Source organism: Fringilla coelebs (assembly GCF_963513975.1).
Source record: "Fringilla coelebs genome assembly, chromosome: 6".
NCBI lineage: Eukaryota > Metazoa > Chordata > Aves > Passeriformes > Fringillidae > Fringilla > Fringilla coelebs.
In genome coordinates this window covers 4,764,731-4,782,401 of record NC_140034.1, presented here as the reverse complement: position 1 = coordinate 4,782,401, position 17,671 = coordinate 4,764,731, and the positions used below count along the sequence as shown (strand labels likewise).

The window sequence follows — 17,671 nt, the reverse complement described above, 5'->3', positions numbered from 1 at the left end:
TCCCTGTCCTTCCTGCCTAACCAGGCAGACACAGTCAGTTTGTCTGCTGGGAGGATCCACAGATCCCACAGCTGTGCCAGGGACAGAACTACAAGCCAGGGTGAAAACCCAGCTATTTCTACACCATTACACATTTAGGGGTTGATCTCTGAGGGCCTTCCAGAGCGTGTCATCAAGAGTCATTGTCACTCCTTCAATGAAATAAAAACCTGCCTTAGCAGGTCCTGGGACTCTGCACTCAACCCAGCAGTAAATGGGAGTCAGGAATTCTGTCCCTGCCACGTGAAACACAAACAGCCGAGGCTGTTCCGTGATGCAGGAGCCCCACAGGAGGAGATCTGAGTGGGCAGGAGGATGAGGTGGCAGAACACGCAGGGAGAGGTCCCAGGGTACGTGTGCAGAGCAGCACAGAAATACCCTGAAAAGGAAGGGCTAAGAATATCCTGAATTTCCTCAGCTGCAGTCTGCTGCAGTTCAGGAAAATGACATCATTGCACCACGAGCACCACAGGCTCTGTAGGAGTTCCAGCTCCTGACTCCTTCGCACTGAGAAGGGAAGGAGCTCCCAGCTCCATGGGACTCATGCTGATGGCAAACTCCCCTCTCAGGAAGCTCTGGCTCAGTTCTTACTGAGGTAAAACAAAACCTGCACCCCAAATTACCCAGACTGTGACTGAAAATAAACAGCACAAGCTCAGGCTGCATGCTCTGTACACCTGAGCCTGCCTCTCTGTGCCTGGCAATGAGACCCTGTCTGTTTATCCAGCCTGGAACAGCACCAGGAGATGATCCCTGAAACACCAAGCTCACCCCACAACTATAAAAACTAGCAGCACCTGTTAAGGTAAAATACACTGACAAAGAAGCTATGTAGGAGTTACTGGAGTGCTGTAGCACATTCCCTGTGCCAGGGTTCACCAGAAGAGGATTTCTTTAAATATCTGTTTGACTTGCAGAGTCGTGCTTCAGGCACACAGCAGGTGGGCAGCAGGCAGCACGGGGAGATCTGTCACAAAAAGCATGTTTGTGCCAATACAAGACTTCACCACCCCAAAAAATGTTATATTTATCATCCCAAATTTGAGGCAAAAATTGCTCCTCAGGGTAGGATTTACACCTCAGTAACCAGTAGATACCAGCACTATATAGCTACTGAGTCAAGTTTGACCTCAAACCTGTTCATGATTAATTTATAATAATTTATAACCTTACACTGCTGAAATCTTTCTTGGAGAAGACACAAGGAGAGGTTTTAGCTCAGCATGATGAGAGGATTACAGGCAGAAGAGTTCTCTACTAAAACTCTTACAACAGGGGAAATAATGTTCCACTACCTTTGCTAAACAGCCCCAAACCATTTCTTCACATGTGACTCAAGGATGGAACATTTTAATACAGAAGTTGGCACTAAAATTCCCATAGATGTTTCCCTAGTGCTGCTCATTCTCATCAACATGCTTAAAAGAAAATATCTCAAACCAAATTCTCTCAGCAATGCCATTTACTATACAGATAAATAATAAACAACTCAGTAGGGAACAGCTCATGAGGGGACAGAATTTCTCCAAAACAAGACAAAAGAGCAGAGGAGCTGCCAGAGTTAAGTTTGTAAACTATAACTGGACAGGGTTTTAAATAGTGTTAGTGCCTACACCCTGACAACACCCACACTGTTCATGTTTAATAGTGTTACACACAAATTAATTAACAAAAACCAAACCCCAAAGCACATGGATGCAATTGAAATGAGGCAGAATCTTTGTGTGGAATTGAAGTGCTTATTTTTCTGTGGAAAAAGCTCTTTTCATCAGCGGTGGGGGTGCTTTTCCAACATCAAACATCATTTCCAGAGGGGGGTTGTTGAGGCAGCACCAGTCGGGGATGCGGCCGGTCTGGCTGTAATATTCCTTGGACACAGAGCGGCTCCCAAGGATGTCCTGGAGTGCTCCAAAAATTGCTCCTGCCAAAGAAAAAAAATCTGCATTAATTCCATGGAGAATTTCTCCTTCTACTTCTTCCTATCAAGAATCTCAACTGGGATATTTTAGCTCTGCCCCTAAATTTAAAGGGATGAATGGATATTGCTGTTTTCCTTCTCAGTAGCCCAGCTAGTCCCAAACTGCTCCCATTTATATCCCTGGAAAGTAACTGAAAACAAGGAATCATCTGCTCTCTGCTGACAGCAAACCTGGCCTGCTTGACCCACTTCTTACAACAAAGTTTTTATTTGAAGCACTTCAACCAAACCCCATTGTGTTCAATTTTTACCCCCAAAAAGCTGCACCACAAATTCACACCAGCCGTGAGAAGATTCAGCCCACGGCAGCTGACCAGGAAGAAAAGCATCACAGAATTTGGTGCAGAGAAATTATTCTGGTTTGCTAACCCTAAGAATAAAAGGTTTTATTCACTACAAATCCCACTTGGAAGGTTTTTTTTTTCACCCCTACTTCCCAGTTGTTCCGATTCTTACCTCCCAGCCAGGCCACGCAGTTGGATTTGGCAGGGGGAGTGTGAATCCTGAAGGTTTTAGTGGCAAGAGCTTCCTTGTACTTGGGTTTCTCCACCAGGTGTCTGATCTCAGCCATGAGCCTGTGCAGGAAGCCCGGCAGCATTGCAGTGCCCCCGATCACCACCAGGTTCTCTGCCAGCTGCTTCCTGGTGTCTATGGGGCACTAATGCACACAGGGACACAAGAAAACCCCAAATAAATCAAACTGCCTGAGCTTGAAGCCATCCAGAGGTCTCTTAGAAATTCAGTCCATTTCTATGCCCTCCAATTGGTGTTTTCTCATATTTAGCTGGTAAATAACCAACATAAAAAGAGAAATGCAACAGAAATGTCTGGAGGTGCAGAGGTGAAGGCTCCAGGCACAGAACTTCTTAAACAATTTGTTTTCATAAAGAATGCTAATTGAAATGTTTGTCATATCAGCCAAGTCCATGGCTCTCCAATAAATTGCATCTCTGCAAACTTATTTAAATGGCATCAATAGCTACAGGGAGCCAACTTTAATTAACATATATACACCACCACATAATGAAAATTTCCATTTATAGTGGTTTTCTAATGCATTTTTTCCTAAATATAATAAGAAGTGAAGCATTTGTATAAGCCAAGAAAAAAATTCTGCAATCAATTTAATATACTGCCTGCAATAAAGATGTCCAAATTAATTTTCTTCTAGCACAGGTAAACCTGAGCCTGCAGGACTCAAAGTCTTGAGTCATTTTTAACTGCAGGTTGTCTAAGGCTGGAGGCATTCCCTAAACTGTTTCTAATATAAAAATACCTGAACCAGTGAATCCAAGATCAAAGTGGCAACAGATGTCTCTTCATTATCCTGTTCAAAGAGGATTTCCACCACGGAGTCTCTGTGGCACAGACAGGAAGTGAGTGAGTGTTAATGAGCAGCAGAACCACACTGGGCTGAACTCAGGCACAGCAGAGCTGCAGACAACTCCAGCCCTCTGCTGCCAGCACTTTGTCACTCCTGTCACACAGCCCATGCACACAGCAGTGCCAGCAGGGAGGGGACAATCATGGACTCCTTGGGACAGTCATGGAATCCTTGGAAAAGACCTTTGAGATCATCACATTCAGCCCTCAATCCCAACCCAGCATCAGCACCTTGCTCACCACTAAACCACGTCCCCAGGTGCCACATCCACACGTGTTTTAACACTTCCAGGGATGGTGACTCCACCACTTCCCTGGGCAGTCTGTTCCAGTGCTTTACAACCCTTTCAGTGAAGACATGCTCCCTAATATCCCATCCAAACCTGCCCTTCACCTTTGTTCTGTCCCTTGTTCCCTGGGAGCAGAGCCCAACCCACCCCTGGCTGCATCCTCCTGGCAGGAGTTGCAGAGTGAGGTTTCCTCTGAGCCTCCTTTTGTCCAGGTTCAAATGCCCTGTTCACACCACTGAACCTGTCCTATTATCAGGCTTTGATACTCATTTCTCTTCCCCCATCCCTACAACCTCTCTGCTCTCATCCTCCTCTCGGGGCTCTGGAGAAGCCACCCCCTCCCATGATGGGCTTGCACTGTGCCCAGCACACAGCCTTCATTTTAGAGGCATTAAAAGCATGTGCAAGTGTCCCATTAAAATCCAATTTTATGAAAATTTATGTGCTTTTAGAGCTGAAATATATCCTTGTAATGACAAATCCTCTGCCATGGCATTTCTCACCTGATGGGGCCAACTACATGGAGAATCTTTTCTCCATCCAATGGATAGTCCACATCTGGAGGCGGTGAGGGACGCTGGAAACAAAACCAAGCTTGTATTATTATTTTAGAGCCCAAAAAGACTGCAGCCACCTCAAAAGAGCAGGAAGAGCTTCATCCTCCACTCACCTCAGCACTGCCATCAATGTTGAACTTGGCTGCCTGGATTTTCAGCCCCCGCTGGAGATCACTGACGAAGCAAGTGCGGACTGTGCCGAGGGGAAGGAAGAGAGGGGCAGAGTGAGGCCCTTTCATCTCCAGCAAAACCAGTCATTCTCTTCATTTAGAGAAGAACACACACGCCAGGCCCTTGCTGGACCAGGATATTTTCAAATAAATGCAAAGAGAAGCAGTATCTACACTCCAGCAGAGTTCAGGCGCTCTCTAGATCACGAGTTAAACGAAGCTGACACTAAAATTATGTTGGAAATCCTGCCTGTCCTTTCTCACACAAACCACACAAGATTTAAAGCCAGAGGGATGCTCCTTATGGTGCCTCAAGGTGCCAGGGGCTGTATCCTGCCTTCACTGCAGGCTTTGCACCATGGCTTCAAATGAGGCATTCCTAAACAAGCCCCTACCTTGCAACACTTTCCTTACTGCAACTCTTCTACACCCTGAGAATTCCAGAGTTTTCTGCTTCCATACAACACTGACAAAGCACAGCCTCATTTGTATCCCAGCTGCTACTGTTATTACACACTTAGTTATTTGTATTTGGCACAGGTGAGCATCTTCCCCATAAACTGCTGTCACAAAGAAACAATCCTTCAACACACAGACAACAATAATTTCATCCCTAGCCTGGGGTCTCTGGTTCCAAAAGACTGCAGAGAAAACACAACTTATCAGAAAAAGTGTGCAAGTCCAGGAATCAGAAAAGCAACTTCCATTTCACAAAGCACCAGCTGCATTTATTTGCATTTGACTGAAGGATTTCTTCCTAATTTGACCCAAGGGATACATACTAGTTACTGTTTTCTAGGAAAACACAACTTTTTCTTTCTGCTGCACATGTAACAATCACATAGGAATTCATCCAAGTTCGGCCTAAAGAAACACTCTACTTTTCTCTGGTGTAGTAAATGTAGTTCTTGTCTCCTCTTGTCTACCTGAACACACAAAAACATCTTTTATAAATGCTTTTTTTTTGAAAAATTGACTTTAAAACAAACTGAGCCTTTCTAGTTCATCTATAAACAAGACTACACAACACTGCAATCCTCTTTCTGTGCCCTATCAAATATATCTAAAAGTTGCAACTCAACAACACAGAGGTAAAGTGAAAGAGGAATTCAAAACCTGGTTTTGGTTTTGCTTTCAAAGAGAAAGAACAACAGAAGTTCATCCAAGAAGTAATAAATACAGCAGAGAAGAGAAATAAATTCCTAAATGTAAAATATCGCGCACTTATTATTACAATCTACTGTACAATTTCATACACTAGAGTTTCACAAAGCAAACAAATTTACCTTTTATATCCTCTACTATGTCTTCTGGGACTGAGCCTGAAATTAAAAAAAAAACCAACTTAGTTTCATTCTTAAATTCTCTTCCTACTTAAAAAAAACCTTTTGTTCTAAGTTTGAACTGCATTAATATATTAAACTTTCACTCTGGCAGCAGCTTGCAAAGATTTCCAAAGCAGAAAAGATATTAAGAACAGAAGTAAATCTGTCTTTGCTCAAAGCAGACTGAAAAATTACTACAGGACTTTTATCTCAGCCTTTATTCAAAACTGCTGTGAGAAGAGGCTTATCATAAAAATAATATACTTGTGAAACTACAGAATCACTGGGTTGGAAGAGACCTTCAGGATCATCGAGTCCAACCCAGCCCCAACAGCTCAACTCAACCCTGGCACCCAGAGCCACATCCAGGCTTTGTTAAACACACCCAGGGATGGGGACTACACCACCTCCCTGGGCAGAGCATTCCAGAACTTTATCACCCTTTCTTTTTCTGATATCCAGCCTGTATTTCCCTTGATGCAGCTGGAGGCTGTGTGCTCTGTTTCTGTCAGTGCTGCCTGGAGAAAAAGCCCAGCCCCAGCTGGGCCCAGCCACCCTTCAGGAGTTGTAGGGAGTGATAAGGCCAGCCCTGAGTCTTCTTCAGGCTGAGCACCCCCAGCTCCCTCGGTCATTCCTCACAGGGTTTGTGTTCCCAGCCCCTCTCCAGCCTTGCTGCCCTTCTCTGGACATGTTCCATTGTCCCAATGTCCTTCCCAAACTGAGGGCCCAGAGCTGGGCACAGCACTCCAGGCGTGGCCTCAGCAGCACTGAGTACAGGGGAACAATGACCTCCCTGCTCCTGCTGGCCACTCTGCTCCTCATCCAGGCCAGGATGCCAAGACAGAATTCATGCAGGCAGGCCACACCAGACACAGAGAATCCTAAACCCATTTTATTCTCTCTTAGGATTAACACCCTTTCCCCAGAGCAGCTCCCAGCAGAGATGCCCCATCCCAGTCCTTACCCATCACGGAGGGAAGGCTTTGTCCTTTGGCCAGTCCTGTGTCCACCGTGCACTGCTCCAGCAGCTGATACTCCAGCTCCCTAAAACAGTACACAGGAGGGTAGGAAGAGACATCCATGAACCCAGCCTGGCTCTCTGGACTACACCCCCAGGACAGGATTCATTCCTTGCAGTTACATCCTTCCAAATATAAACCTAAGGACACCCCATTCCCAAAGTTTTTACCACATCAGCAACAGCAGCACAGTTTTAATTCTAAAAATTGGATGATGTTACAGCAGGTTAAGATTTAGAAAAGGAATTTTTGCTCATGGTCAAAGAGGAACTTTCATAAAAAAATAATTTGTAACCTGGAAAGGATAGCTATGAACTTACTTGTGGATGGCCTTTCCTCCCAGGGGAAGGGAACCCCAGCAACTCAGGATTGGAATTCCCTCATAGATCTACAGGAAGATCAGGAAATTCTCCTCTTTTTCATTTGTTTTCATTAGTTTTCAGTCTGCTGGAACTAAATGCCTTTTCCATTCTACAACCCATTGCATCAGCCACCTTCTAACTACTTTTGTCCAAAATTAATTTCTAGTAAAAAAATTCTCATGTTTCATGACAGGCCCACTGAAAATGAAAGGATACAGGCAGCACCAGGCTTTCTGCATATCCACAGTCCAGCACCATGGCAGAGTTGATCCCCAGTGTCAGGAGAGACATCAGGTGACTTGGAGCAAACAAAACAGAAGGTACCTACACAGAAACCAAAAGCAAAGTTGGCAGAAGGAGGAAAAAAGAAACAAAGCACTGAAGGCTTCCCTGAATGGCATTTAAAAAGCAAAACCCAAACAACTGTATCTTGAATTATTCCAGTACTAATCTAATGAACAAATACAACAGGATTCCAGATTCTGTGTCCATCTTCTCTGTGGTGCACACCAGGTACTTCAGTAATGATGTTAGAATGGGCTTGTAGGAGAAGCAAGTATTGGCTTTAAAACACAGGTCCAGTTTCTCATTGTTATTGAAAAAACACAACAAGCTGGAGTACAGTTACTTCAAAAGCTGTAAAAACTTGAAGATGTGAATAAAAGAGCTAGAAAATCCATAAAAGTGTGCCTTGTGGCAAACACTGCTGCAGCCAAACAGAAAAGTTTGACACACTCTCACAAAAACAATGTGGAAACTCAAGTTAAATAACATGAGAATTACCTCCTTCTCCCAGAATTCCATAAATCAAGTTTTCTAGAAAGCAACAGTTCCATTAAAAGAACACTTTGAAGTGTGAAATAAATAAGAAATTTCAATAAATCCTGCACTTACAGGAAACACACTGACCCTTAACCCAGAGCCAGAAGGTAAAATATTGACCCTGTATTAATAAACCACTCTTTGCACCAAGCAGAAAAACAGAAACCAGAGAGAATTAAATTTCCATCAGTATTAACTGGCTTCTTAACATGTTACAAAGTCTCTCCCTCAAAATATGACTGACTACATGAGTGATTTTCAACAAACCATTTTGGATGGGATGTATTTAGCTGAGACATTTCATTGCTGCAAAAGGGATTAGGAAAAAAAACCTCAAAAAACCAACTCCAATCTTTCAGCAAGGTGAAGTCATCAGAAAATTTTACCAATAGTAAGAAAGAATTATGCAGAAGTTTGAGCTTAGTTGGTAAACTGTGCTGTGGAAGGACAGTGAAGAAGTACTGCAGTCAAACTGGTTTCACTACTTTTTCTAGAAAAACCTTAAACTTTCTTCTGTCTGAACTGAAGAAGCATGGAGTCACCTTCTAAAACATTTCATGTTACAACTGAGAAAGAATCAGGTTCAGACTTTTCACAGAACCCTTGACTGGTTGGGTGGGATGGAACCTTAAGGACCATCCAGGTCCATCCCCTGCCAAGGGCAGGGACACCTTCCACCATGCCAGGTTGCTCCAAGCCCCATCCAGCCTGGCCTTGGACACTTCCAGGGATGGGGTAGCCACAGGGGATTTTTTTCCCCCACAACTTTTCTTCAAAAAGACTGATTAGGCAGAGCAGGTATTTGATTTCAGGTAAGTTCCTCTCTAAATGAGCTCAGCCATGTGCTAGGCAGATATTGACTGTGGCAGAAATCAGGAGACTTGCTGACAGGGCACTAAGAAGTGTTTAAATATAAATCCTGGCTCCAGGCAGGGCTCAGTGGGGATTATTGGATCTGTCTGGGACAGTGCACTGTGAGCTGTATTATCTACAAGCCAGGGAAACCTTGCAGAGCCTTGTTAATTGCTGCTGCTTTGTGGCCTCATGAAGAGTCAGAATGGAACAATTTGATCTTTAATCCAACTTCCATGCCCTACTTCCTCACACCATCATCTGATTTTTCTTCTTTATGCCTCTCACTCTTTTGCCACTATTTCCATTTTTATTCCCCACATCTGGTACTGACTGTAAGCAAAATTCCTCCTGGCAAGTGGAGCAAATGTCCACATTTCTGTCAAACACCCACCTCAAAATGCTTGAAAAGGACCCTGGTGAGGGTGTCCCTGAAGTGTGAGGGGCACAGGACTGACTCTATGATCACAACACGCCGGTCCCTGGGATTCACCAGCAGATGCCTAAGAAAAGACAAAGATGTGCAAAATAAAACTGGGAAGGTTAAGCAGGTATTTTGAGATCTATCCTACAGTCATATTCCATTTTCCTCAAAAATCATAAAGATTTGCATTTAGATAGCATTTGCTACAGCAGACCCCAAAGATTTTCACAAATCTAAAAACCTCAATGCTTTCCTAAAAGAAAATCAAGGAATTCATTATACATTCCTAAATCAATATAAAGTGATACAAAAATAAGTCATCAATGGCTTGTCCAGTGTCATAAAGCACATAACAATGATGATACTCTGATGTTCAGATGCTCTGATTTCAGCAGAAGTGGATGAAATTGTCCTGATTTCAATTGCAAAGTGGTGGTCCAGGACAGGAGAAGAAAACAACCCAGCCCACAGCAGATCTGAGGCAGAAATTAAACAGAAATTAAACAGAAATTAAATCCTGGTTTCCCTGTGATGGCTTTCATTGTGTAAAAATATGGATTGGAAGCAAAGAGAAAATACCAAGTCAAATTTCATTATTCACTAAGGGTACTAAAAACAGAATAAAGGGATGTATTGCTGAGGTAAAAACATTCCACAGGTAAAGATTCCTCCTTCCAAACCACTGTGGAGAGAGTTCTGCATTGACAGGAGCTTCAGCCCTACCAAAATCAATGCAACTCCTGAGGGAATGCCTTCCCCTTCTCAGGCTCTTTATAAATCCCCAGCTGGGAGGCAATTGATCAAACACTTTCTGCTTTTACAGAACAACTGCTGCTGCAGGACAGGAGCTCTTTGTAAGAGAAGCTGGACCTCAGCACCACCACAGCCAGGCAGGCCCTTGCAAAGCCTTATCTCAGTTTTCTTATCTAAGCAGGCAGTGCCCATCCCAGCTCACAGCCCTGGAAGTGCTCAGGGAAGGCCTGGAAGGTCTCTTACCTGAAATACAGCATGTGGATAAATTCCTTCAGGTAGGAGTACAGCTCCTCTGTATTGATGTTGTACTGAACCACCTTGACAGGCTGGGAAGAGAAAATATCCACAGTCAGATCCAATGCTGGGCAGTGATTATTTCTATACATATACATATATACACACACATATTTATGTATTTTCACATATGATATATATAAGATACATACATAATATATATTTAATCTGACATTATACATAAACACTTCTGCCTGATTTGCTCTTTGTCCTTAAAACACCACATAAACCCACTCTAAAACTAAACTCCACAGTTAATTAATGGTAATTTTTCATATAGGCAACTTAGAATTAGTTTTTCAACCTCTCCTAAATGAAAATAATTATTATTCTAATTATTTTTATTATTATTATTACTACTACTATAATAAAATTATTATTTCTCAATAAATGTCCCAAAACAGAAGCTCCATGTGGGTTGAGCACTGGCATCACACTTACCTGCACCTACTCACAGGTTTTAATAGCAGCAGTTAAAATAATGAAAAATACAATAACATTTCAGAGTATTTTACTCAAGCAGTGAAAAATGGCTTGTGATGGACAGAAAAAGCATCTGCAAATTCTTTCTATGCCATAACACACCAAACAGCATAAAACCAGTTCACCTTTGAGACATCAGGTTTCTTGATTTCACTGGGGATGATGCATCTTGGTCCTGTTTCTCCTGCAAACCCACACCTGAAAGAAAATGCAATTTTATTAAATTATTTGAAGCCACCACTTGACCCCCTGGGCCTGGGGACCAACACAGAGTAATGAATTAGGGAATTTTGTTACTGCAGAGAGGGGTTTTGCACACAGATTTTCTATCCAGCCACTGGGAGATAAATTTCAAGATGGATTAAAAGATAAAGGTTTTGTATCTTTTTTATTGACTCTCTCATCAAAAGGATAAAACCAGCAGCAACCCCAAACCAAACTTTTCAGAAACCCACCTGGTCTTCCTCAAACACACAAGAACCATGGACTGAAGAAAGGCAATTAAAAGCAAACAAATTCAAAGTTTATTTTAGCCTCAGTGCCTGATATTTGTTTCACCCCTGTCAATCCCAGTAACTACAAATCTCAGAAGAAAACTAGAGTTTTCTGCAAACCTGCTGGACTTGGAGCACTTTTAATGCAAAAAGTCAATTAATACTTGACTCTGGTATTTGGCAACTGTCTACATGTTGGATCATTTTAAAAAAAAATCTGGAAACAGAATTTTGAATTTCTTGAATTCAGAATTTGTCTTTTTTTTCTCTCAAAATGTGTCTCCCAGTGTGAACAGGCAGTTTTCCTTGAACTTCCAGCTAATTTCAGCCTTATTTGGAACAGAACAAACTTTTCTCATACAATTCAGCTGCTGTTACTTCTATGAGAATGAAGGCTGCAAACAGATCTTAAAAACACACTATTCAGGGAAAAGGTATTTCCAAAAGAGGGTTTAATTAGATAAACAATGCCCAAGGAATAAAAGCTCACAAGGACCACAAACTTGGGAAAAGCTGTCAATGAGAATCCACAAAAAGCCACCCATGGGATATCACCTGTCCCCATTCATGAAGGCTCTGTAAAATCCTCCCATTCCCAGGTAACAAAGCTTTTGGCCCACGAGGCGAAATACTAAAAAATAGTGAGCATTCCTGCTTCAGAACTCGAGCTAAATCTTGTTTTAGATTATTTAGATTTATTTAGATTAATCTAAAACACAAGACTAAAAATGTAGGCTGTTCTTAACCAGCTCCACACCACACAGATCAACACAGAAAGGGGAAAACCTCACATAATTATTCTTGGAATAATGGCTGGGATGGGAAGGGGGACTTAATAAACACCTCATTGCAAACCCTGACACAAGCAGGGACACCTTCCACTGTCCCAGGGTGTTCCGAGCCCTGTCCAGCCTGGTCCTGGACACTTCCAGGGATCCAGGGGCAGCCACAGCTCCTCTGAGCACCCTGTGCCAGAGCCTCACACCCTCACAGCAAAGATTTTTTTCCCAACATCCCATCTAAGCCTGTGCTCCGGCAGTGTGAAGCCATTCCCTCATGTCTTGTCACTCCAGCCCCTTGTCCAAAATCCATTCCCATCTCTCTGGAACCCCTTCAAGCACATGAAAGAGCTTTAAGGTCTCCCTGCACCTTTCCCTTCTCCAGACCGGGCACCCCCAAATCCCGACCTCAGTGCGGGGCACTCACTTGGTGAAGGCCTGTCCCAGGTCGATCACCACCGCGGTTTTCTCCCCGCCGCTGCCGAGCCCCTCGTACAGCGGCATCGCGGCGCGGCCTCCCTTTCTCCCTCCTCCTTCACCCGTTCCCTTCCCCGCTTCCCTCCCGTTCCGCCTCCCTCAGCCGCCGTTACACGGGCCCTTCCTGCTCCCCGGCGCGCCGGGCTGCCCGCGGCGCCTGTCCGCCCCGCCGCCGCCCCGCCGCCTCACTTGGGACAGCACCGCCGCTCCCGCCCCATCCTGCAGGGCTCCAGCGCGGCCGGGAGCGCCGCGGTGCCGGCAGCGGGAGCGGTGCGGGGCGGCTTCCCCTCAGCTCCGCCCCGGCGGCAGCCTGGGCAGCCTGGGGAGCCGCGCGGCGCGGCCATGAGGGCCGCAGGGGCGGGCCCTGCGTGAGGGCGGCGGAGGAAGCGGAGCCGGGGCTGCTCCGGCTCGAGCGAAGTTGTGAAAATCACAGAATCATTTAGGCTGGAAAAACCCCCCAAGGTTATCGAGTCCATCCATTGCACCATTAAACTATGTCCCCAAGTGCCACCTCGCTTTTAAATTCGTCCAGGGATAGGGACTCCATCAATTCCCTGGGCAGCCTGCACAGCCCTTTCTGTGAAGAAATTTTTCCCAATTTTTCAACCTAAACTGCCCATGGCACAGCTTGAGGCCATTTCCCCTTGTCCTGTGCCTGTTCCCTAGGGACAGGACAAGGGGACTGCACAGCCCTTTCTGTGAAGAAATTTTTCCCAATTTGTCAACCTAAATTGCCCATGGCACAGCTTGAGGCCATTTCCCCTTGTCCTGTCCCTGTTCCCTGGGGCACAGCCCGACCCCCCGGCTGTCCCCTCCTGGCAGGAGCTGTGCAGAGCCACCAGGGCCCCCTGAGCCTCCTTTGCTCCAGGCTCAGCCCCTTCCCAGCTCCCTCAGCCTCTCCTGGCGCCCCAAACCCTTCCCCAGCTCCGTTCCCTGTCCTGGACACGCTCCAGCCCCTCAAAGTCCTTCTGTGAGTGTCCCAAAACTGCCCCAGGGCTGGAGGTGTCCCAGCAGTGCCAGCACAGAGGGACGGGCACTGCCCTGCTCCTGCTGCCATGCCACGGCTGACACAGAAACAGCCACGTTTAGTGCAAAAAGCCATTTCTATGAGGTTAAACGCACAGTACCCTCAGGGTACAGCATCCTCCCTCTTGAGCAGAAATAAAACAACTCAGGGACTAAAAAAGCCGCATTGCTCTGCTGCTCCAGGAGTGTGGAGGTTGGGAGTGAAGATGGGAGCTCAAAATACAGTGAGGATAGAAATGATAAACCCCATGGTGGTAACAACTTGTGCAGGGCCAGGGGTTGGACACAGTGGTCCTTGCGGATCCCTTTCAGCTCAGGACCTTCTAGGAATCCATGCTTTCAAGACTGGGTGGCCTGAGACAGGTGATCAGAGAGGCAGATGATCGGCTGTGCTTAGTAGTGTGAAAAACGCCAATCGCTTGTTTTTAAAATTTTTTAAGTTTAATAGTAATTAAATGGTTGTAAAAATAGCAATATAATTAGAGTAGTAAAAATTTGGACAATTAGGATTAGGACAATATGAGAGAAAATAAAAATAAAGAGTTATGGACGTCCGGGCACCTTTTCTGGGCAAAATAAGCCAGAAAAAGGACACCCGTTAACAGAGCATTAACCCTTAAAAGCAATAACCTGTTGTATACTCATATATATCATACATGATGCATAAAATCCATTCAAACACAGGATTCTGTCTGGTCAACTTCTTCATCTGAATTCTGCCAGCATCTTCCAGGCTAAGCAAGGCAGGAAGAAGTTAATTTCTTCTGATAATTGAGCAATAAATTCTTTTCCTCTGAAAGATTTAGGTGTCCTGTGGCTGCTATCTCACTGCGAGTCCTCTCTATAAAAAAAGTATCTTACATAGCACAGTTTCTATTTTAACATTATGTTATAACCTAAAACTGTATTTAACACACTACTTAAGAAAATTAATTCAGCATCACTTTCTAACACAACACATCTAATATTCATTTTAATATTTGTGAAAAGCCAATCATAAAATAGGCATTTTTCACAGTACAAAGAACCTAATCAACAAAAGGTGTTCTGATGAATATTGTTTGTGGTATGTGTCTCTCCATGACTGGATCCCCTGGCTGGGAATAGGGAATTTCTAACAGATTTTTGTTGTTATAATGCAAATTTGGGTTCAGAGATTTGGGAAGAGATTCCAAAGGTAGTGCTTGCCTTACTCCCAACAACCACCTTCTCTCCCCTGGCAATACTCCCCTTCCCCACAATAACCACACCTGTAAAACCTTCTGCTCTTCAGGCAGTCGTGATGTCCAGGAGTGTGATTGTGGCCCTGCTCAGACCCCCAAAAGATGAGTCCTGGGTATTTATTTCAGCCAAGAGCACCAGGCCCATTTCTTCTCCAGGGAAGTAAACCAAGCACTGAAAAAGCAATTAACTGGGGAGCTGGGTCTAGACATTTGCTCATTGCCAGCCAGGCCAGCTGAGAGCCTGAGGGTTGGTGCAGAGGAGGAGAAGGGTGCTAATGAAGGCAGAGGATTTCAGGGAAGGCTGAGGCGACACTGCTGTGCTCTGTTGTCACTGAACCCCACCACCCTGAGCTATGAGCTGCTGCAGCAGCTTGTGGAGCTGTGCTTTTTGCTGTGTCCCACATCCACACTTCCTTTTTGCAGTCCCTGAAGGTGGAGGTGTGTGGGAGCTGGGTGATGAGGGGGAGTGACGTGAGACGCCGAAAGCTGTCACTGCCACCATCTGCTGTGTTGCCTGGGCCAGCCCCCTCACTAGCCCATGGGCTAGCAGCTCTGCACAAATGCTTTCTCTGCTGCTCCTGTCACAGCCTTGTCGTGTTCTCCCCTTCTGGCCACCCTAAAGTCACCAAGGTGACAAAGCAAGGTCAAGGGGCAGCACTGAGAAGAGAAGGTCCCGGTGTGTGTGGAGAAGTGTGGACTGGGTGAGCTGAAGCAGATGGGGCATCCTGGAAGGGGTCTTGGAGGACACATGAGGAATCCAGGCAGTGCAGAGGGAATGCAGGAAGGGTGTGAAGAAAGGGAACTTTGCAGTGCCAAACTCAGGGAGACTCCTCTCAAAGCAAGGAGATCATAATAAATCACAATCCCTCAGAAATCCTTGCTATCTCTCCTTCAGGCACCATCCCACAGCTCCATAGGAGCCCAGGCACTCTCCAAACAATCCATCAGCAGCTTCCCATCCTCTCCTAGGAGAGGAAAACTGAGGAGCAAGGACAAGGCTGTAGTGGTGATACGAGACACAGAAAGAGTGATGGGACCAGCACACACTCAGTGAATCCTGGAGGAGGAGGGATCATTGCCAAGGCAGCAGTGGAGGATGCTGACACATGAAAAAATAAACAAACAAAACCCTGCAGTGATTAAACATTGTGACACCGACTTCAACTTGCCTTATGATTTCATGTGGTTTTATGTTTTTAATGGCTTTTAAAATTATTTTTTATGGTTAGTATTTTATGGCCTTCTAGAACATGGAAATGTAGCTGAACTTTAAAGGATATGCAAACAACGAGGCATGAAAATATGTTCAAATGTCATTTCCACAACAGAACCTTAACTCTGCCATGTTTGAGCAATTCTCCAGTGCACCAAGAACATGCACACAGTGGTAACTACACTTGACTGAGATGGGAATTATATTCAAGAAACTTTTCTGTATTTGGTTTTTCTGTCAGGGAAACAACCCCAGAATTTCCCAAGTGCTCCTGGAGAGATTCTGTTCAGACACAAGGTAAATTTTTCACAGTGATAACAATCAGCCATTGGAATAATCTCCACAGGGAAATGTTGGATCCCTCAACATTGGACACTTTAGGATTCAACTGCACAGGGTGCTGGACCATCTTATTTCAACTGTGATTTTGCCAGGAAAAGTTGTGTCAGATAATCCTTGAGACCCTTCCCAATCTGGTCTTCCATGATTCTGGGATAAGTGACTACCTGGAGGGCTGTCTGCCCTCTCTGTTCAAGGACAGCACAGGGAAGCTGTGCAGTCACTGCCTGGTGAGAACATGCTCTCACTGGAGTGTGAATATTCTTCCTCTGAAATTCTGTAAAATCCTTCTGAGTATCTATGTGATAGAGGTCCTGTAAAGACATAATATACTATACTTAATGCTGTTGCTCTTTAAATACTTTAGGTCTAAAAATTGGGGGAATTTAGATAATATATGACTAAAGTCTAAGCGTGATGTTTGCATGATCTGTTTTCATCCCCAGATCTCACCCATTTATATCTCTCTGTGCTATAATTACATATTTATGGCACTATGCTTATGTTTTAAATATAATGTTTTATGTAAAATGACTGCTTAGAAATGTTTTGCAAAAATCAGGGGCCCTAGTTGAATCCACAGCCCATGGCTTCCTCCTGAACATATTATCCCTGGGTTAGGAATGATCGGAGTTTCCTGCTAATCACATCACCGTCTTTATAGTCCATTGGAAATCTCCTCTTAAATTACGTTAATCAATCACAGTTAACACGAGTTCTGAAATGCAAGCTGCAGCTTAAAAGTGGCTTAATTTAATGGATGGGCTTTTCAGAGTTATTGATAATAGGAGCCTGAGAGTTAGAGATGTGCCAGGGTTTCATAACAAAATCCATCCACGCCGGGCTGGTTTAATCAAGAAAGCTGCTTGCATAATGTGAAGAGCACTCGCTCTCCCCCGAATATGTGACTGTTGAGGAAACAGATGGTGATGCTAACCCAAAAGAATCAGGCTATAAATACATTCAGGATAACAATATAAATGGAGATAATTATTCACAGTCTAAGGAGACAGTGGGACAATTAAGCCAGCTCGTAAGCAGAATGTCCAGCAGAGTGAAAAGCAGGATTTCCATAACATAATAAGAAATTATTCCCTGAGTGCAGCCAGTTCATGCAACTCTTGGGAGCGGTGCTACCTCTGACAGGCAAGGAAGAGGTCGCATAAGGACATAAAAATACAAGAAATTAACAGTAGCCCATTGAAATCAGTGAAAACTCTTATATCATAAAATCATAGACTGGTCTGAGTTGGAAGGGAGCTTAAAACTCATTTAGTTCCACTCCCTGCCATGGTCAGGGATGCCTTCCACTATCCCAGGTTGCTCCAAGCTCCATCCAGCCTGGCCTGGAACACTTCCAGAGATGCAG

General features: G+C 44.6%; 1 protein-coding gene across 1 annotated transcript; it reads right to left on the bottom strand.

Annotated features, from left to right (window-relative positions):
• Window positions 1–1,489: 1,489 nt before the first annotated feature.
• On the bottom strand, window positions 1,490–12,578 carry ACTR10 (actin related protein 10). The gene is made up of 13 exons (XM_084207872.1): window positions 12,452–12,578; window positions 10,877–10,949; window positions 10,218–10,300; window positions 9,192–9,300; window positions 7,340–7,447; window positions 7,082–7,149; window positions 6,707–6,786; window positions 5,704–5,739; window positions 4,361–4,440; window positions 4,194–4,267; window positions 3,294–3,375; window positions 2,474–2,675; window positions 1,490–1,960 (listed from the first exon to the last, which is right to left on the bottom strand). The coding sequence occupies exons 1-13, from the start codon at window positions 12,526–12,528 to the stop codon at window positions 1,779–1,781; spliced, it is 1,254 nt and encodes a 417-aa protein (XP_084063998.1). The 5' UTR covers window positions 12,529–12,578; the 3' UTR covers window positions 1,490–1,778.
• Window positions 12,579–17,671: the final 5,093 nt, after the last annotated feature.